General features: G+C 34.0%; 1 protein-coding gene across 9 annotated transcripts in view; it reads left to right on the top strand.

Moving 5' to 3' along the window:
* The window catches only part of EHBP1 (EH domain binding protein 1), a 340,487-nt gene that overhangs the window by 121,003 nt on the left and 204,007 nt on the right, over positions 1-15,477 (top strand). For all 9 annotated transcript variants that reach the window (XM_045979135.1, XM_045979137.1, XM_045979136.1 and 6 more), the window contains exons 6-7: positions 9,592-9,773; positions 12,265-12,404. In XM_045979135.1, coding sequence (XP_045835091.1) covers positions 9,592-9,773; positions 12,265-12,404 — 322 coding nt within the window. The remainder of the gene's footprint in view (positions 1-9,591; positions 9,774-12,264; positions 12,405-15,477) is intronic.

The raw sequence follows: 15,477 nt of genomic DNA, 5'->3' as shown, positions 1-15,477 counted from the left end.
ACAACCTGCAACTCATTTACACCTTTGACTTGAATACTTTAACTTGTATTTTTATGTATATCTGGAGTTTCTCTCTTTTTGAGAGGTTGAGGTTTTTTAATTTAGATTTTTTTAGAGAGAATTTAGATTTTATTCTAAAATCAATGTGATAATTTTTACAAATGTTTTTGAGTATATGTCTAAATAGATTTTTAATGTTGATTCTTTCAATTTACATTTGTGCTACCAAACTCTCTTCCATCCAACCATCTAGGTTGGTTATTTTAGCTGATATGGTTTCTAATTAAGTCTTTGTGGTTGAGAGAGCTCCTTGTGGCATGTCTGCTTTAGCATTTAATTGCTCCATGGAATCCAAATTAAATTCTGTAGTATTCCATTTTGGTCTGCTGATGAAGCAAAGATCCTTTCAGCATGGCCTGAGAAATGCGGTGCTTGTGACAGCTCGAAGGACTAGCATCACAATTTTGAAAAAGTTAGGATTTTTTAATTTCTAACTTGACTATCATTTAAAAATAAAGTTTAAAGTGTTATCACAAAGTTCAATGAGAGAATCTCAACCACATGATAGTCTCTCAGTAGGTATTTGCAGAATAAATTAAAAGCAAAATTGTTGGCCTTGATACTATAGTGCACCAAATTATAGTGCACACATATATATAGTGCACCAAATAAAGTCTTGGGAGTTTTTTGGTTGAATTTAAATGAAAAGTACCAGGAAGCAATTGTGATAATTCTCTGTTAGGGTGGTATAAGGTGTTTTTGCACTGGGGGTGACAGGATGGATTTAGAAACTTAAAAGTCCCTTCCAATTGCATATTATCTTATTTGACAGTTTTGGTTCTTACGTCAGTAGAGATGATGGTAATTTACACAAATACTTGAGTGTATTAGTTCTTTGCTATAAATAGTTCATGCACTCATAAGCCAGAAGGTGAGATCTAATAACTGAGACCTTTAAGTGTTAGTCTTATCACACATCTTGAGAATGCTGTTTGGAGTTCTATCTGCCTGTCACTTGATTTCTTGGTGCCCTGATTTAGTTGTATAGAATCAGAAGAGAATTTAGACTTCTGATGGTTAAGAATGAGTAGAATCCGGCATTAGATTGTGTGCCTCTAAAAGGGTATTTGCTGCTAGCATTAATTTATCACCAGGTACTTACTAACTGCTTAAGGTGATATTGAGACAGAGTCTAAACAGACAACATAAAAGTCATGGTTGCAAAGATAATCGCAGGTTTACATGTGGGGAGTTCCAATAAAACAAAATCGTCAACAGTCCCAATAAGTCATTAAGAGTTTCCAAATTAGGAGCTTAGGTCAATGGGAGAGAAGTGAAACTTTGTTGTGATGGCTATTTCTTTATTAAAATGTTTGATTCTGGGGCCTAGGTGGCTCAGTTGCTTAATTTATATAATATGCATATTAAGTATAATATGCTTTATTTCTTTAGCTTGTATACCCTCAGAAAGAAGGTTCATTAATGAAAAATCTAAAAATAAAAAAATTACAGGCGAGCCTGGGTGGCTTTTTGGTTAAGTGTCTGCCTTAGGCTCAGGTCATGATCCCAGGGTTCTGGGATAGAGCACCATGTGTAGGGCTCCCTTCTCAGCGGGGAGTCTGCTGCTCCCTCTCCCTCTGCTCCTTCTCCTGCTTGTGTTCTCTCTCTCTCTCTCTTAGATGAATAAAATCTTTAAAAAAAGGAATGTTGAGTTCTGTTCTTGTAAAATTCAAATGAAGAATTTGCTTCTGGCAGTGTAACCAATTAGCTAGCCTGGGTAACTCCCCTATTGGAAAACAGTTAAAAACGTGGATAAAATATGACCAAATGAGCTTTATAAATGCATTCCTAAAATAACACAAAAAGAACCCAGAGAAGTTTAAAAAAAAAAAAAATGAAACCAGGAAATCAAGAATCATTCTTCATAGCTTTACCACTGAGAGTTTCTCCTGAAGCCGCGATTTACTGCTTTAACTACTGCATGGAGATGCAGAAAATGTCTAGTACCTCCCATGCCCCCATGTTCCCATGCACAAAGCAGACATCCCAGACTGTACCATCAGTGTAATGAATTTACTCACAGAAGAAAACAATGAGGAAGATTGCCTCTTCTGTCTTAGTATTAATAGGTAAAAGTGATATCAACCTTCAAAATTTATAACTAGGAACTAGTCTTTATTAGGTTTCATTTATGTATGTTCTTGATGTTGTGACAAAATTACTAATTTCATTAAATTTTGACCCTTGAGCATTGAGTCTTTAATATTCTCTCTGACAAGACGGGATGTATACATGAAGCACTCAGTCTGCGTTGCAAAGGGAAAACATATTTAAGAAAAAGCAGTTGTGTGATTATTTGAGTTGTAAATGAAACTAATCACCCTTTTCCCTGGAACACTTCTTTCTTGAACAAAAATGACTAACTCGTTATGAACACTTAATACGACAAACATTTTCTTGAAACTGAACAAAGTGAGCCTGCTAATTAAAGGTAGGTGACTAAAATTATTTGTTCCCAATGATAAAACTCAGGCTTTCAAGTGAAAATTAGAATTCTGAAAAACTTTTCTCCATGCTAAGCTTCTAATTTCCCTGTGCCTGAAGATTTTTCTGATGGAATAGGTAGTGAAATAAGCAAATATGGTTACTTTGGTATTATATAATGGGATATATCAACATTTAAAATACCTGCATATGCCACTCTGGAAAACAGCATAGAGGTTCCTCAGAAAGTTGAAAATAGAACTACCCTACAACCCAGCAATTGCAGTACTGGGTATTTACCCTTAAGATACAAACGTAGTAATCTGAAGGGACACATGCACCCAAATGTTTATAGCAGCAATGTCCATGATAGCCAAACTATGGAAAGAACCTAGATGTCCATCAACAGATGAATGGATAAAGAAGATGTGGTATAGGGATGCCTGGGTGGCTCAGTGGGTTAAGCCGCTGCCTTCGGCTCAGGTCATGATCCCAGGGTCCTGGGATCGAGCCCCGCGTCGGGCTCTCTGCTCAGCAGGAGGCCTGCTTCTCTTCCTCTCTCTCTCTGCCTGCCTCTCTGCCTACTTGTGATTTCTGTCTGTCAAATGAATAAATAAAATCTTTAAAAAAAAAATAAAGAACATCTACAAAAATCCCAACAGCTAACATCGTACTTTATGGAGAGAAACTCAAAGCTTTCCCACTAAAGCCTTTTCACTACAAGGCAAGGATGCCTCTTTCACTACTTCTCTACAGTGTACTGGAAGTCCTTGCTAATAAGACCAAAAAATAATAATGATAATAAAATAAATAGATAAATAAATAAAAAGTATACAGATTGGGAAGTAAGATATAAAGTTGTTTTTGTTCACGGAATACATGATTATCTATGTAGAAAGCAAAAGAATTAACAAAAATCCTCCTGGAACTAATAAGTAATTATAGCAAGGCTATAGGATACAAGGTTTATATATAAAAGTCAGTTGCTTTCCTATATGTCAACAATGAACAAGTGGAATTTGAAATTAAAAACACAATTTCATTTACATTAGCACCCCCCAAAAACAAAATACTTAGGTATAGGTCTAACAACGTATGTCCAACAAGGTGTTATGTAGATATCAACAAACTGATTCTTAAAATTTATATGGAAATGCAAAACTCAGAATAATATTAAATATTATTAATATTATTATAATATAATATTAATATAATATTATTAATATTAAATCATAATATTAAAGGAGAGGAACAAAGTTGGAGGACTGACACTACCTGAATAAAGCTACAATAATCAATACTGTGTATTGCTTGAAATATAAAGCTACAATAATCAATTCTGTGTAATCTTGGTGAAAGAAGAGACATAACTGAAACAGAATAGAGAGCCTAGATATGGACCCCCACGAATATAGTCAACTGATCTTTGACAAAAGAGGAAAGACAATACAATGAAGCAAAGATACTTTTTAAACAAATGTTGCTAAAATAACTGGGCATCCGTATGCCAAAAACAAAAATGCATCTAGACAGACACTTTACACCCTTCACAAAAATTAACTCAAAATGGGTCAGTGACCTAAATGTAAAACACACAACTGTAAAACTACTGGAAGATAACACAGGAGAAAACCTAGATGACATTGGGTTTGGTGATGCCATTTTAGATACAAAATGAAACATATGGTCCACGAAAGAAATAATGGATAATTTCATAAAATTAAAAACTTGCTTTGTGAAAGACAATGTCAAGAGCATAAGAGAAGCAACAGACAGGGAGAAAACACTAACAAAAAACATATCTAATAAAGGAATGTTATCTGTAATATATAAAACACAATACAAGAGCAAACAACTCAATTTAAAAAATGGAACAAAAACTTAAAGAAGATGTACAGATGGCAAATAGACACATGAAAAGATGCTCTACATCATGTTATCAGGGAAATGTAAATTTTAAAAAATGGCATACTGCTGCATACCTATTAGAATGGTGAAAATCTGGAACACTGTCAACATCCAATTCTGGTGAGAATGTGGAGCAACAGGAACTTTCATACAGTTGCTGGTGGGAACACAGAATGGTACAGTTACGTTGGAAAACAGTTTGGTGGTTTCTTACAAAACTAAACGTACTGTTTGCATACAATCCAGCAGTCATACTACTTGGTATTTACCCAAACAAAATGTGTATCCTTGTCCACACAAAAACCTACTCATGGATGTTTTATAGCAGTTTTATTCATAATTGCCAAAACTTGGAAGAAACCAAGGTGTCCTTCAGGAGATGAGTGGATAAACTGTGGCACATTCAGACAATGTAATATTATTCAGCACTAAAAAGACGTGACCTATTAAGTGATGAAAAGACATGGGGAAATTTACAACGTGAGTCAAAGAACTTGTAATGAAAACTTAGAAAATATTTAACAATAGAATAACAAAATAATAATATAAGATATAGTTAAAGTAGTACTTAGAGAAATATATCATCTTAAATACTTAGATCAGGAAAAAAGAATGCTCAGAATTCAGGAGTTAAAATATATCTGAGGAAGGTAGGAGGAAGGAAATAGTAAAGATGAGCAGAAACTATTGAGACAGAAAACATCCCAGGCGCCTGGGTGGCTTAGTCAGTTAACTGTCTGCCTTCAGTCCAGGTCATGATCCCAGGGTTCTGGGATTGAGGCCGACATCAGGGTCCCAGCTCCCTGCTCTCTCCCTCCTCTCCTCCCTCCTCATGCCTCTCTCTCGCTATTTCTCTCTCTCAAATAAATAAATGAAATCTTAAAAAAAAAAAAAAAGAAAGAAATAGAAAACATCCATTCACTAGAAAGGATTAGCAAAGCCAAAAGTTGTTGATTCAGAAAACACAAGGAAATGGACAGTTTATAGCAGGAATTATCTAGAAACAAAAGAAAGAAGACACGAAGTGCATTGAGAGTGAAGAAATATACAAAATTATAGATTTTGCAGAGATTCAGATAATAAAAAGGTTTTAAAAGTTTTATGTCATTAAATTTGAAATCTTGGATGAAATGTATAAATTCCAAGATGGAAAATTATTTATCTAAACTGGCTTTGGCAGACACTAAACACTAAATACTTCTATAATCATTAAAGAAATTGTATCTGTAATTAGAAACCTTTCCCAAAAAAATAGGCTCCGATTACGTTGTTTTTTTCCCCCCAGGAGTGTGGAGTTGCTTTAACTTTAGAAGATCTATTAAATTAACACTTTAATAGAGTAAGGGTTTTTAAAAATCTTAAATTATCCCAATATATATATTTTTAAAGATTTTATTTATTTGACAGAGACAGAGACAGTGAGAGAAGGAATACTGGGCAGTAGGAGAAGTAGAAGCAGGCTCCCCGCTGAGCAGGGAGCCCAAGGCAGGGCTCCATCCCAGGACCCTGGGATCATGACCTGAGCGAAAGGCAGACGCTTAACCTACTGAGCCACCCAGATGGCCCCAAACAGACTCTTTAACTATAAAGAACAAACAGATGGTTACCAGAGGGGAGGTAGGGCAGGAGTATAGGTGACATAAATGAAGGGAATTAAGAGTACACTTCTCTTGATGAGCACTGAGTAATAATATGGACTGTATTGGTATACCTGAGACTAATATAACACTGTATGTTAACTAAATCAGAATTTTAAAAGACCCCCAAACCAGAAGAACATAATAGCAGAATAAAAGCAATTTTTCAATTTCATGGAAAAAAAAATAACCAGCAGTAGGAAAAACTACAAAAGACTTTACAAAAGTGGAAACACATGGCCAATAAACTATGAAAAGATAATCAGTGCCATTAATGATCATGGAAATGCAATTAAGATGCAATGAAGTAGTAGTTAATAATCTCAGATTGGCAAAATGAAAAGGAAAATACTAAGGGAGAGGAAACACTGCTTCATCCCAGGGTCTTGGGATCATGACCTGAGCCAAAGGTAGATGGCTTAACCAACTGAGCCACCCTGGCGCCCCAGCTAAGGCTTTTTTTTTTTTTTTTTAATTACAGAAGAGTACTTAGGAAAAATGAGAGTGAGATTTCTTAAGTAAAATGATTTTATTATGTAAGAACTTCCTTAGGGGAAGTATTTCTGAAAGTGTGATTTTAGATTAACTGGATTAGAATCACCTGGTAGTAGTGGTATGGGTATGGGTGGGGCAGGATGGGAGTAGAGAAGGGAGGTACTTATTATTTTTAGAAATGCAGCAGATTCCCGAGCCCATCTCTGGTTTTGCTAATTTAAGATCTCTGGGGGTGGGATCCAGTTATCTAGATTGCCTAAACCTCTCCTAGTTTTTTGTTTTTTAGTAAATTTAAGAACTCCAGCTTTAGGAGTTTTGAAGTAATTCCTTAAATACTGTCAGATTCAAACAAACATGTATAAATGTAGGCCCAGAGACAAAAACTTAGTCTTAAATATATGTGAATCCTCACTTCTTACTGACTTTTGTCGTCTTTCTTTCTCTCAGAGTCCTTTACTATTTTTTCCTCTTATTTCGTCCTCTTTGCCACTTTGCATATGACATGAAATAGCTTTAGGACTCTGGCAGCAATAAGAGTAATTCTCTCTAAACTCCTTCTGCCTGGCTGGCCCCTACTCCTTTCTGGAAGGCTCATAGGGTGCAAAAGACATGCTCATTTTGCAACTGCAGACACTTATTTTGTTCCTCTTTGTAGAACTGTTAATAGTAATGATATCAATTTTGGGTGGGTAAAGATTTTAACTCAGTTGTAAAAAGTGAAGATTCGTGGAGCTGGGGTTAGAGCTATGAAAGATCCTTATATTTCTCTCATTACTGTTCTTTTTAAATATCTTTTCTATGGGACAGCTAATTTTAAAGAGAAAAACAATATGCGAGCTTGGTGAAGAATTACTAGAAATACCATTCAGACCTCTTTTCCCAGCACAGACTCTAGTGAGATCCTGTGTTAATAATAGGAATGGATATTGTAGACTCAAAAGGGCTCTGTTTTGTTCACCTGTCCAGACTTTACAAAGGGCTGTTTTCATTGTTGCTGAGCAAGTAAATACTTAATTAAGTGGTACAGCTAATTACGTTTAGAATTCAGTAGCCTTTATTTTCTTTTGTTTCAGAGATGCTGATTTACCAAAAGCTTAAAAACTCCTTGAGTTCAACAAAAAACCTTTTCTGTGCAGTTTTTATCTAAAAAATGAATTTGAATGTTAATCATCAAAACGCTGGATTTTGTTGGAATTATATTTCATTTGGGCTTTCAAAATGATGTTCATTTCCAAGTTACCTTAATTTTTATAGTTTATTTGCTTATGAAATTAAATAATTATTATTAAGGGATTAATTAGTATCATACTTTTGGAAACAGATTTGTTTAGCAAAATTAAAAATAATATGTTGTAGTTTCTATGTCATGCTTCCAAAACAGAGACTTTAAATCCTATATTATATGTAAAAGTTGTTCACTATTCTAAAGGTACAATAAGAGATTATTGTTCATATCAGTGTAATAAATTGATACTACCTGATCATACTTTTTCATTTTGAACATTGTCAGAACTTTGGACCTTAATCTTATTCTTTGATTGACAGTAGCGACCAGGGAAAGAACACTTGTATTGTTTGGGATAGTCACATCTGTTCAACTTGATTCAGTTGAGGGTATTTGCATATTCTTAAGTATTTCTTCTGAGAGGGCTTAAATCCTTCTCAAGTACTTGATGCATTTTTAAATTCATTCATAAGGTATCTACATGCACTAATAGTTCTGTATAATATTGCTGTGCATAATCTGACAGATAAGACCACATTTTAAAACAAGGTATTCTTTAGGGATGCTACATTACATTTTTACTTGCCCTGCTGGCAGAAATGTCAATTTTTTCTAAAAGCTGGTTTAATGTTTTGATTAAATTAGTCTATCTTTATTTTAGGCAGGTTTGTCAATCATAAGACAAATAAAGACTTATTAAATAATAATTCAGAGGTTAATGGTAGTTTTTCCTGCCTTGGTTGGAAAATTGAATAATTGTATAGCTTAAATGGATTTCTGATTAGTCTCTTTATTTTATACCAGAGGTTACTGAGGCTCAGGTTACTTACTCAAGGTCACACAGCTTGAAAATTAGGCCTTATTTTAGATCTGAACTCCCAGACCAGTAAATTCTAAGGAATGCTGGTATATGACTCTGATTTACATGATTTACAAATCATCTTCATATAAAAATGTCCCTTTGCCATTAGAACACATAGTCAGGGATTATGTCTTAATCATCGTCATATCACTCCTGAATCAACAATGTGTCTTATACATAGTTAATGCCCAATCATTATTTTGCTGTTTTGTTTTCATTGTTCTTTTAAGCTATTATTCTGTAAAGAATAATTTTGAAATGAGATAGCTTATTATTAGAATGTTAAGTACCCTTGATAGCAAATAGATTTCATTTTATATTCATTTCTGATGAATTGGTAATAGCTGTGTAGAAAATTTTGAAACCTGCTGGAGTCATTTGGCAGTGTCTGCTACAGACATAGCATCAGAGAAACCAATGGTTTTGTCCTTAGTAAATGTGACCTGAGGGGAAGGAAAGAGAAATGTAGAGTGGAGTGACCAGAAAAGCCCCTGGGAAGAAATAAGGCTCAAATTAGAAGATAAATAGAACTCAAATAATGTAGGTAAAAATGAGGTTAGAATGCCATAGAGGCTGGGAGTTCCATAAAAAATTGGAGGCATTCAGAAGAGGAGAAATATCATTAGGTTACATTAAATAGAATGAAAAGGAGGAAAACAGTTTTTGAGTACTTTTGATGCCTGTCTCTGTGCTAGATCCTCTTTTTTGGAGGAACTCTGGACACTTTCTATTATAGTTTGCATAGTTAGGGTTTTAGTTTGTCTTTATTTCTGCCTGGGCCAGCTCTCTCCAGTTGTTATCTGCCTTATTTAAAGATAGAAAAGTTTTAACTTCATCACAATTTTATTTCAAATTTGTGTTACAGGAATTCAGGAGGGAAGTTTCAACTGTTACTTAATCACATTATTAAAGTACTATTTTAAACTTCTTGGCTATAAAGTAAATAACTCCAAAATACTGAATTATTTTTCATTTTCCAGGAATCCCCTTCTGGTCGAAGGAAAGCTCTTGCTACTAGCAGCATCAACATGAAACAGTATGCAAGTCCTATGCCAACTCAGACTGATGTCAAGTTAAAATTCAAGCCATTGTCTAAAAAAGTTGTCTCTGCCACTCTCCAGTTTTCATTATCTTGCATCTTCCTTAGGGAAGGCAAAGCCACGTAAGTTTCTTTTGTCAGGAAGGCAAGTTGCTTCTGAGTGTGTTTTAAAACTGTATGTAAACAGCTTTTGAGTCAGTAGACTGGCAACAGTTGAGAATAACCTACTGCATACCAGTCATTCTTGACATTCTTTGTTTCAGAAGCTAAATTAAATGAACTCTTTGTTATTTATAGTCTCTTGACTCTAGAGAATGAACAGTAATACAAAAGTAACTATAGCAAGTTCCAAATTTTAAATTGCATGTTATTAGGGTATCATACACATTTGTTTTGTATTTCATTGCCTTCAGTGGAAGTAACGGTACTCTCAAGTACAGACAATTCAGTCTGTAGAGCTTTTCCCAATTCATGTTCTTTGGCTCAGCCTTCTAAAAATTGTATAGCAAAGTACAATTTGCTATGATTATTCATTTCAAAAATCACTTCTTAAGCACTGAATAGGCATTGCATGACGGTAGTTCCTGCACCAGGTCTGGTCTCCTAAGGGTAAAATTCTAACTGGATAAAATGAGGTAAACATATCTGGAGTAGGAAAAAAACTAATATGCACCATGGTCATTGCATACAGTCAAGTCAAGGATGAGTGCATGTTGGGGGTATAATGAAGGGGTTAGTACCTGTTTGGAGAGGAAGGTCAGGAAGGGAAGAAATGGAAATTCTAAGCCTAGACTTAAAAGGTAAGAGGAAGAGGCTAGCTATGAACATTTCGATCTAAATCATAGTTCTGAATGTATTTGAGCCACTGGAATGTGGTTACTATAATTGGCCATGTTCACTTGACTGATTAGACTGGATTCTGTGTGTCAGTCAAGATGAGATGTTTGGCACTCATCTGCAGGGCAGCGAATGACTTGGTAGATAACAGTAAGCCTCATCTCTGGAAAGCTGGCTTTTGAGTGAGTGTGGTAGAGAGACAGTACAGAATGGAGGCAATCAGTCTTTCATCTCAGACCTTAAATTTTATTCTTAAATACTGAGAAATTAAAAATAAATACCTTATCCTGAAGTACAAGCCAAAATGAAAGAAAAGGAAACAGGAAGAAGAGAGAAAACAAAACCAGAGAAGATCCTTTGATTGTGGACTCCTTTCCACTGGGCAGGAGCAGTAAGTGAATCAGTGCGATCCATGGAGAATCTGGGTGAGAGGAATTCATTCAGTTGAACCAAATGTCTCAATTTCAGTGGAAAATTCTCTCAAAACACCCTAAACTCCCTCTCTACCGCCACACTCCTTGCTTCCTAACCTTCCACAGAGAAAAATAGTCAAGGTTAAAATCCAAAATATGAGGAAGTTAAAGAAGTAAAATTAAGCAAGTTAACATTTCAAGAATAATGTTGTATCTTGAAATTATCCCCCATTGGCAGGTGAGCAATTTATGAGGCATTCCTATAAGGTAATATAACTTTTTTTGTTTATTCAGACTTTGTGTCACTAAATTTATTTTTAAAAGGAATGATTTGGTTAACTCTAAACTTACATGAAAGAAAATGCATAGAATTTCAAAAACCTGTTTAGTCTGCAAAGTTGTACTCTATTTAGGAAATAGATGAACATTAATGAACATTTCTTTACAAAACAGTTTTTTTTTTTTTTTTTTAAATTTTATTGTGGTAAGAGAAACAGTATCTTAATTTGGCTTTCTGAATTTTAGGGAAGTATATAAAATTGAAATTTAGTTCATATATAATATTAGAAATGTGTTTTATATACTAGTTTATTTTAAATTTAAGGTAAAAATAATAGATCAAGAAAACTTAAAGCATTTGATGTTTGGAGTATTTATTGTAAACTATATACACACATATTTAAAATACTTCAAGATAAAGATGTTTTTACATTTTATCAAATATATAGTATTTAACTTATAATCAACCCAAGTCATTTTCCATCTTGTAATTTTTGAAAATGCTAGACTTGAAGGTGTTTTTTTCTGTTACAGTAGTTCCTTAACTTCTGGGGAGTTATGGCCCCTTTGAGAAAAGTGCACATTTAAACAAGATTTAAATATAATTTACGGTGGTTTACCATTTCTTTTTCTTCCTACTCACCAAACCAAAAGGGTTCATGGATTTCAGATGAAGAATTTCTATTCTAATTTATTTTGAAAGTTCGAATATTTTAAAGTGTAGATCTCATTGATTTGCAAGCTACCGTACTGTTTTATGAAACAAGTTTTTATTTCCAGGTTTAGGGATTAGAAAATCATATTTTAATCCTATGAAGAAAATTTTAGTCTTCAACAGATCTGCAGCGCAGAGTTAAACTAACTCCTAACCAGTTAATTTTTAATCCAGTTTGCTTTTTACTATTTAAACATACCATTTAAAAATGAATGGGAGTATTTAGACTTTTCAGTAGTCTTGGGCAACTGTTTAAAAAGGCTCATTAACATATTGAAAGAAGGAATATATTATTATTTTCTTAAGCAATCTTTTTTTCAAACAATGCCATTTCATGAGCTGTATTTTAAATTTTAAATCATTCATGTAGGGATGAAGACATGCAAAGTCTGGCTAGTTTAATGAGTATGAAGCAGGCTGACATTGGCAATTTAGATGACTTTGAAGAAGATAATGAAGATGATGATGAGAACCGAGTGAACCAAGAGGAAAAGGCAGCAAAAATTACAGGTTGGTTTTATTAGCATTAAGCTAGAAGTTTATCTTTTTTTTTTCTTTTGCAAAGTTGAAAACTCATTCTTGTTTTCCAGGAAAAAAACAATGCTTCTAACAAAATATTTTTTCTTCCTTAAAGCTGTTTAAATATAATATAATATACCATTTAGCGCTCTGAAAACTTTATGGACTGATGGTTAGTAGCAGATTTTCACAATTTAAAAGTCAAGTGCAAGCTTAGTTAAGAAAGCATAAAACTTTGGTGGAACTACTGATTATAGTATAAAGTAGCCTAAATATGTTCACACTTTTGTGAGTTTAAGGGTGAACCTTTTTTTTTTTTTTTAAGATTTTATTTATTTATTTGACAGACAGAGATCACAAGTAGGCAGAGAGACAGGCAGAGGGGGAGGGGGAAGCAGGCTCCCTGCTGGGCAGAGAGCCAGTGCTGGTGTAGAGCCCAATGTGGGGCTCGATCCCAGGACCCTGAGATCATGATGAGCCAAAGGCAGGAGCTCAACCCACTGAGCCACCCAGGGTGGCTTGTCCCAAGGGTGAACCTTCTTTTAAGTAAATATCTTTAAGGGTGTCAGGACAAGATGAATTGGCTACCTTCTTCTAGCTTATGTGCATTTATTCACATAAATTATGGCACATTCTTTTTTTTTTTTTTTAATTTGTATATATCTTATGTATCCTTACATCTAGAAGCTTCCATGCAGGTATTCTTTATGGCTGGTTTGATCACACTACTAAAATGATAAAATGATAAATCGTTAGAATCTCTTCGTATTAACTGGTCAGTAAATATTGATAACCTGGCTACCATACTTACAGAATTGATGTTATACCTTTATTATTAGAGTGAAAAGCACAATATACATATTTCTTTCAGCTAATGAATTGTGCTCAATTTTTGTGTTGCTATTCCTTGACTTCTGTCATATACTTGCCTATTGGTGAATGTTTCCAAATTCATGACACTTTAGCAGCCATCTCTTGGCTCAACCCCAACTATTACTATCATAATGGTAGTGGTAGGGAGAGTTTTCATTAATCACATGACCCATTTACCTCCTTAGCCAAAAATTTCCTTGACTTTCTGAATTCTCATAATACTCATTTCCACTCCATTTCTAGGAATTTATTATAAAGAATTGAGCAGACTTGTATGCAAAGATGGATGTTTTGTCCTCTACAAATTTTGTAAATTATTATTTTCTAATGTATGATTGGCATTTTGATTTCTTGTTCAACCCAAGGTTGTTTAGGAGAATGTATTTTATCATGGGCTTTATAGTTTGTTTCTTTGTTTAAATTTATTCAAATAAAATTCTGAAGACTTTCAAACTTCAATCTCAGATAAGTGAGGTTTTTTTCTTTGTAGTCTAGATATATGATCTATTTTTGTAAGTTTTCCATAAATATCTTTTTACATGTATATTCTATTTGTTTGATTCAACATATATTTATTAGACCAAACTTTAACTTTTTAGTCATTGATACTCTTTTTTTTTTATATAGTTCATCTGTGAAAGAGAATTTCAATGCTTAATTCTTTAGTGCATAAAAGTTAATTTTCTAATAGTTTCATTATGGATTATAATTTGATTTGCCTGATTTAATGCCTCTTGCTGAGAAATTTTGCCTGCCTGATGTTAATATTTATAACACATGCTTCTTTTTTTTTTTTTTTTTTAGTATTTGTATTTTCCTGGTGTATTTATTACTTTCCTCTTAACCTGTATTAAGTGCTTCTCTTATAAACAGTATTTGGTTTATCTGTCTTTATATTCTTTGTCCTTAATAGTTATATTTTTGACAGCTACATACTTAATTTCACTTACTACTTTATTTATACTTTTATTTGGGAATTTTCTATTATTTTTTTCCCATCCACCCCTTAAATTTTACCATTCTCAACTGTTCTTTATTTAAGCATTTGTAAATAATTTGGAAGTTAATACATTTTATTTTCATTTTAGTATACTATACTCTAAGATAAATAAGCCAGATGGATAAATAAATGAACCTATATTTCTCTACTAACATTAAAAATTAAACAGGGGTACCTGGCCATCTGAGTTAGTAGAGCCTGTGACTCTTGATCTCGGGGTTATGAGTTTGAGCCCCACATTTTGTGTAGAGAGTACTTAAAAATAAAGTCTTTAAAAAATAAATAAATGAATAAAACAGAATGTGTTGACTTTCCTCATGTAAGATGAGAGATTCAATATTATTTTCTCTTTATTCGAACCTCTCCCTCTAGCCCTTCCTGGCTATTATTTTTATTTCAATAATATTTGGGATTTTTAGTAATATATGCAGACATTTACATTATGATTGTAATTGATGCCAGCAACCATTATACAGTACTTTTTGAAAATGCCATGTCTTACCTATCTTTGAGTTCTTTATTTGGCTAGCTGAAGTACTTCAGGAAGGATACATTAATTACCTTCCTCTACCACCACCGGTGACTTTTTACCTATGTTTCAAAATTTTATTTTATTGACACATACTCTGGGAAACGTTTCATGCCCACTTAAGCTTGATCATTTCAGCTCCTGTGCTACTGTTGTACTGTTTACAAATATAGGCATTTTCTTACAGCATGAGTGTTTAGAACTGCAGTGGGACATAATTTGATCTTTAAGTTGGAGGATATGGTTTGTTCTTCATAGATGGCTTTTGCTTAAAACTAAATCTTAACTAGACACTAGTACCATAAGTAGGAATTTTAAAAAGCCACATATTTTCATAGCTGTTTTTGTTTTTGTTTTTTTTAAAGATTTTTTATTTATTTATTTGACAGAGAGGGAGATCACAAGTAGGCAGAGAGGCAGGCAGAGAGAGAGGAGGAAGCAGGCTCACCTGCGGAGCAGAGAGCCCGATGCGGGGCTCGATCCCAGGACCCTGAGATCATGACCTGAGCTGAAGGCAGCAGCTTAATCCACTGAGCCACCCAGGCGCCCCAAAAGTGAGACCATTAAGGGTTGTTTTGAGCAGTGTTGTAAATTGTGATCAAAAGATCACAGCAGTGGGGAAAAAAAAGGTGATAACAATATGTCAGAAGTTTTATGGTGGT

This window comes from Meles meles, chromosome 15, assembly GCF_922984935.1.
Source record: "Meles meles chromosome 15, mMelMel3.1 paternal haplotype, whole genome shotgun sequence".
NCBI classification, from domain to species: domain Eukaryota; kingdom Metazoa; phylum Chordata; class Mammalia; order Carnivora; family Mustelidae; genus Meles; species Meles meles.
This window is presented reverse-complemented; position numbering and strand designations above follow the sequence as displayed.